Source organism: Humulus lupulus, chromosome 1 (genome assembly GCF_963169125.1).
Source record: "Humulus lupulus chromosome 1, drHumLupu1.1, whole genome shotgun sequence".
NCBI classification, from domain to species: Eukaryota; Viridiplantae; Streptophyta; class Magnoliopsida; order Rosales; family Cannabaceae; genus Humulus; species Humulus lupulus.
In genome coordinates, this window is record NC_084793.1 from 24,647,896 (window position 1) to 24,655,136 (window position 7,241).

At 29.4% G+C, this 7,241-nt stretch overlaps 1 protein-coding gene across 1 annotated transcript; it reads right to left on the reverse strand.

The window, feature by feature from the left end:
• Positions 1-603: 603 nt before the first annotated feature.
• Positions 604-4,274, reverse strand: LOC133789259 (naringenin,2-oxoglutarate 3-dioxygenase-like). The gene is made up of 3 exons (XM_062227031.1): positions 3,764-4,274; positions 1,875-2,303; positions 604-1,219 (listed from the first exon to the last, which is right to left on the reverse strand). The coding sequence occupies exons 1-3, from the start codon at positions 4,160-4,162 to the stop codon at positions 899-901; spliced, it is 1,149 nt and encodes a 382-aa protein (XP_062083015.1). The 5' UTR covers positions 4,163-4,274; the 3' UTR covers positions 604-898.
• Positions 4,275-7,241: the final 2,967 nt, after the last annotated feature.

Sequence of the window (7,241 nt, forward strand, 5' to 3'; positions counted from 1 at the left end):
AAAATTAAAAATCTAATTAATAACAAATAACTTTTTTTTTTTACTTTGTCTTTTCTTTTACAATATAAAATAAATATATCTTAAAATAAATCTTAAAACAAAGTTTGTTCCTATTCTTCCTCTTCCTCTTAAATTAAAAGTTTTTTTTTATTTAAGTCCTTCGCCATTCGTCATCCTCTTTAATTAAATATTTTTTCTTTGTTTTAGTATTTATTTTAAAATAGATTTATTTTATATTGTAAGTTATTAATTAAATATTTAATTTTTTAAGGATTTAATTATTATTTTTAGAAAAAAAATATATTTTTTTAATAAAAGGGGTATTATTTGATAGCGGTCAAAGTTCGGGGGGCAAAATTGTTAATTATTCTATACATGGCAGTGCCACATCAACAGACAAAATGTCACATCATCAATATGTTAGCCACCTATAGGACGAAATCTAACAGAAGTCTCATATTTCAGTAACATGCATAGTTTGAAAGGAATTTTTAACATCGCAAATCATTCGAGGAGCATGATCATATAGATGTCATAGTTCAGAGAGCAAAAGTGCAATTTATTCAAAAATAATATATCAGCGCATATATTTTGAGTCATATGTTGCAAAATTAAGCGATTAATAATAAAAAGTGAGCATCCCAACCACTTAATTATCTCAAACAGTACATCAAAGTAAATGTAGATCAAGAACACATGAAAATTATAATAATTAGAACACACATGCATGACCCATTGATCAAAAATACATTGGTCCCAAATTGATCATATCACAGCTTAGAAGATGATGGTGATGAAAAATACATATTAAGGTCTGAGGCTGTGATGATTATTGAAATAATAATACATAAAAGGATGATGATGATGATGATGATGATGAAGATGTTATTATTATTATTTAAGCAAAAATCTTCTCGATGGGCTTGGATTCAAGTAGTTTCTTATTATTCTCCGACAATGATTGTTGCTTCTTCTTCTCATCTTCCTTAGCCAACTTTTTGAGGTTAGCAAGCTCAATGTCCTTGCTCATCTTTCTCCTGTACATCTCCATGAAGGTGATGGGCTCTTCCATCACTGACTCCTCTCCTTTTCTGATCTTTAATGGATACACCACTGCCTCCGGTGCTGGATTTTGGAATGTTGCTATTGACAGTCTGCTCGTGTTCGAGTTCACAACTGCCTGATGATCCGCATTCTTGAACCTTCCATTGCTTAGATACTGCATACAATAAACACAAAACAATAGTATTATATGAGTATGCATAATAGAAAGAGTATAAATTAATTAATTAAGGAGAAAGGAGTGTGTGAATAATCAAGATCACGTGTAAAAAATTTATATTAATTTCATTAGAGATAGGACCCTATAATTCTAATTATTAATTAATACATTTTCATATCCCATTTTCTTAAATTTTCACCCTTGTTAATTTCTTTGAAAACGATTAATATATAAGTGAGTATAGTTATTTTTCAACAATTCATTTGTCATATTCTTATATATGACATAAATTATCTTAACATTAAATTCTAGCATATTAATTAATTGTTTGGTGCACAACTCAACTCATATAATACTTTACAAATATTTTCTCTGTTTTTTCTTAAAGCTAAAAAACAGTTTAAAGTAAGCTGTAACAAGGTGTTTAATAAGACTAAAATAACTATAAATATAAAATTTGTTATAAAACCTTTAATTAAAAATTATAGACCGAATTTCAATATTATGTGTAAATTTGTTTCTATATTTTAAAAAAAATTATGTTATATATATATATATATGTATGAAAATTATATATATAGATCAGGACCACTCTATTAAAGTAATTAAATAAATGGAACCTCGCGCTACAATCTACAGTACTGCAACTCACATGGCCGTGATCACCAAGGTTGACAACGAAAGCTCCTTCCACAGGTTGAACGGTGATCCAGGTGTTGCCGCCGTCGCGGGTGGCCTGGAGGCCACCGACCTGGTCCTGGAGAAGAAGGGTGATGGTGCCGGGGTCGGTGTGGCGCTTAAGGCCGAGGGTGAGGTCCGGCTGAGGACATTTGGGGTAGTAATTGACCACCACTTTCTGGTCCATCTCCACACAAGCCTTGGTCAAAGCCTCCTTTTCTAACCCCATGGCTTCCGACAACAGCTCCAAGAGCTTGCAAGCCAGCTCCATCAACGAGTCACTGTATTTCTCCGTCGCAGCAATCCACCCCTCAGGCTTGTCCGGCCACCGTGTATAGTCCCTCAGCCGCCGTGGCTGCGAGAAGTAGGTCACAATCTCACGCCAGTCTTGTACTGCCTCTCCCTGTAAATGCAAACAGGTATATTATTATTCAGTTAGTACTTTTATCAAACACTTTCAAATCTCACTGATTATTCGTGTTTATATTTATTTATTTGCATTATCAATTGGGAAGAATTTAACAAAATTTATTATTAGAATCAATAATACATTAAAATCTCTCTATACTAATAATAATTTTGGTACCAACATATTTTATTATTATAAAATATGTAAAATTTAATGTATAAACAATTGATAAAGAAAATGACATAAATGTATATCCACAACCTATAATGTACAATTTATATAATGTTAGAAATATACAAAATTATTTTACAAGTCTAAATTGATAATTAATTTTTCATAATTTTTAATATATATAAAGTAGCATATATATAAATATATTTAATACTAACATAATTATTATTGTGTGGTGTCATATTTTCTAAAAACAGGACTAAAAAATATTATAACTTATTATAATATGAAATCTATTTATATTTATAACTAATCTCAAATTGAGGATAAAACTTTTCATGACTATATGGGAATTATTCTAATATAAAGTAATATTTTATGACATTCTTTTTTTTTTTTTGTAATTATAAAGTGTATTTCAGTAGGGGAATTTTTTTTCTCTTAGAAAAAAGAACTAAGATTCAAATACAACATGCAAATCTCACAACGCATATGACATGTAGAAAAGTATGTACAATTGTATATAATCTTATATTTGTAAGGTGTGGGGAAAAAAATATAATCTAATATTTAAGGTATGCAAAAAAAAATGTAAGTATTATTCTTAAATAATAATAATAATAATAAGGTATATATATATGGCTAAAGTACCCAAAAAAAATTTATGATGAAAGTACTCAAATTTTACTTTTTCTTGCACTATCAACTGTTAAATCTGACTTTTGACCAGTTAATAATCACGTATCAGCTAAAAATTTATCTATCTTTTGATACTTTTATAAACACAAAATTTGAATATTTTAGGCCCATTTTCCTTATTTATTTTTTAGAAAGACAAAAATAAATTTAAGATTTGATATTAATCTTTATTTAATACCAATAGTTTATTTTTTATTTTAATTAAATTAGAATTTAAATATATATTTTTTCATTTTTAATTTTTTATATTTTAAAATATATTTTAAGAAAATAAATAATTACATGAAAAACAAAACAGACAAAAAAAAAAACAAACAATATAATCATGAATCCTCAATTTATACTATACAACCACCTCTGTTGTTATGTGTACTATGGGGTGTAAATGTGTGATGTCTATGGGGTGACTATTTATGAATTAATCAAAATAGTATTAAAAAATTATAACGTTGTATTTATGAGGAATTAATTAGTATATATGAGGTAATTTTTTTTTTGACAAATAATATATAAAGGGTAATTAATTATTATTATAATTAGTTTTTTTTTCAGCAAAATAAATTAAATATGGGAAATTATTTTACTTGTAAATGGCTAGAGACGATGAAACCGCCTTTCTTGCCGCCGGACATGTCGAAACGGAGCTTATCCTGAGGAGGCAGAGCGAAGAATTCGTGAGCGAGCCGAGTCATCTCGGCGATGAGTGCAGCATCGACGCCGTGATCCACCACCTGAAACAGTCCCCAATCTTCGCAGGCATCCACGATTTTCTTCCGAATCTCGGTTCGCTTGCCGCCCTCGTCATCGATCCCAGCCAGGGAAATGACCGGAATCTCATTGCTGAATTGGTTGTAGGCCACCTTCGGACGCTCGTCTTCGTCCCGTACGAACTTGGATCGGAGAGTTTTCTCCCCTGCTAGGGCCGTCAGAGTTGTCGCCGGCGCCGGCGCCGCGGGATGAGCTGTAGCTGTTGCGGAAGCCATGCATATATAGATAGATCACTTGTTCTTTGGTTTGGTTTTACCAGTCTTATTTCAAGGGTTTATATAAATATAGGGTATAGACGTACTCCTTTCTATATATTATGGCATGTGTATATGTATATGAAATATATATATAGCCAAATGGATATTGTTTTTTTATTGGAGAAAAGGGGTTTGATTGGGTTTGTGTGTAGCTAATACTATATGAGTTAGAGGAGAGAATGGTAGATATAGCTACCAAACAAAGTGGCTCATGTCTACCAAACCTAGCTAATCACCTTTCTAATTTGAGTGAGTACTCCATGCCCAAATTGAAGTTATTTAATTTGTTTGATTGTGTTGATGAACAAATTGAAGTTATTTAATTTGTTTGATTGTGTTGATGAACAAATTGAAGTTATTTGATAGCGTTCATAAGCAAACTGAAGTTATTAATTTATCTATGAATGATCGATGCAATCTATATTCATAAGCAAATTAAAGTTATAATTTGGGCTATTTGATTACATACACAAATAGCCCAAATTCTTGCAAAGAGTCAAGCTATGCTTGATGGCTAGAGCTTCAACAATCTATGGACTGAAAGTAACATTAAAGGGGCCAACTAGCAAAGACAATGGTTCTCTTTTGACTGTCTCTCATAATTATTCCATACTCCATCATATTTCGATGCATGTCTATTGCTGCATTAATGTTTACTTTGTACAATATTTGAGGGGCACTCCAACAAGATGATGTATTAGCCATGTATCTTCTTTGTTGAGCTTTGCCTATGTAGGTAACAACGTTGACATCTCCTGTTGAATATAGTCTACTTCCCCAATCAATGTGAGAAGAATTCTTTTAACTATTGAATGTTAATTTAATGATTATATTCTTTGTCTTTTAAAAAAATAAAAATAGATTTAAGTATCCTATTTTAATAATTAATTTGGAATTATTAATGAATTGGATTTGTACATATAATTAAAAATATAGAAAATTATTATTATAATTGGGGCTAGGAGGATTAGAGGAGAGAGTGGTAGATGTATATAACACATGCTATGCTACCACCAAACAATAAAAGTAGCTCGTGTCTACCTATGCCCAATTTAATTAACTTATAATGTTATTTGTTTAATTTCTTATGAACAAATTAATTGAAGTTTTTAAAAACGTAGCTTTCTTCTTCTTCTTCTTTTTTTTTAAATTGTAAGAAAAAAAAAAGAATACTAATTTATTGATCAACGAATAATGATCCATGAAATTAATTAAATGGTCACTTACTTTAATTTTGACTCCAAAGCTTCTATTTTTTTATTATTATTTATAAGTACATACCGATTTTTTCTTCATATTTATTTTGTCGTTTGGCCACTCTACAACTCATGGTATGGACAACAACACTTTTTTTATGCCAAATTTTTAAATAATTTTAGTGTTTATTTGATTTAAACAGATGCGCCACTACGAAATTAATACAACTTTGGCCAATGTCATCACACTGCTGCTATATGTGTAGTGATTATGTAATATTATAAGAATATATAAAACTAAGAACCAAATTTTTTCAAAAGTTATAGTCCGTTTGGTAAAATTTTTGTTTTTGAATTTTTTAAACACAAAAATGAAAATATTATTTTATTTTTATTTATTTATTTTTAAAAAATAAAAATATGTTTGATAACTTTTATTTTTATTTTTTGTTTAATAATATGAGGTGTTGATTTGAAAAAGAAAAAAATTGAAAACTGTTTAAAAAAATTTTGAAAATTTTCTATTTTCAAAATTTAATAAATTTTAATTAAAATTTAAAAAATAATAAATAAAAATAGAGTTATCAAACACATTTTATATTTAATTGTCAAATTTTTAATTAATTAAATAAATAACTATTTTTTAAGTGTTACCAAACAATACTTATACTTTAATACTCAAATTTTTTTTTACAATAATAATACTTAAATGTACAATTTTAGTGCATTTGTTATTACTTATCATTAATAAAATGTTAAGTAATACATTTTTATACTAGTAAATTTAAATGTTAAAGTGTAATTTGTAAAACTATTTAGGTATTAATATTGCAGTTAATATTCTTAAATTTTTTAAATACGGTAATTGCCTCATTGTACATTTCGATACATACCCAATATCTTATTAAAATAATAGAAAGAGAAGTCTGTAATATTAGTTAAAGTATGATCTGGAACTTTTATTGAGCTGTCACAATTTAATTTGTGGGACAGGTATAGTGACAGGAAAATGGGAGTGAATTTAAGTTCTCCAACAGACTTCTGTGGCTCTTAATTTTTGTGGGTCCACTTATTTATAATAATAAAAAGATAAACTTTGTAATACCAGACCAGACCAGTTTTGTTTATTGCTAGTATTGTACTGTTTATTATTTACTTTACCAAAATTGCAAGGAAATTCTTATTGTAGAAGTGGAAGGGTACTCATAAGTGGAGGTGAGAGACCCATTATCATCAACAATAGATAGATGAAGAGGAGAATAGTGTGATATTTTTCTTAGTCCGGGTACGTAGTTAACTTTTTTATTTTATTTTATTATTGTTAAATGTTTATTTACACATTACACAAAATATGGTGTGATAGTCATTTTCTCAATACAGGCATGACATCCCTAAATTTATTATTTTCTAAAGTTTGGATTTTACCATATATATATATATATATATATATAAGGTCATTTACAGTTTCTTTATTTTTGTTTCATTTTTATATTACGTTAGAAATTTTTATTTAATTTTTTTAACATTTTTTCCTGTTTTCTCACGCCCTATATTCTCCTCCATGTTGCCCTTCCTATGCCACACTACTTTGGTAGCCAGCAAGATGACCCCACATCTATTGAGCCTTTCGGCAACCACCCACACACGACCCCCACACCATTTTGCAGATCCTCAACAACCACCCATTCAAAGCCCAAACTTATTCTCTTCACCAACCAACAGGCGACCTCTACCACTTTTGAGCTCTTCGACGACTACATCTGAGATAGGTAGACCCCATGACTCAGGAGCTCTTTGTCAACCACTACACGAGTATGTGTGAGATAGGTAGACCGTGTGAC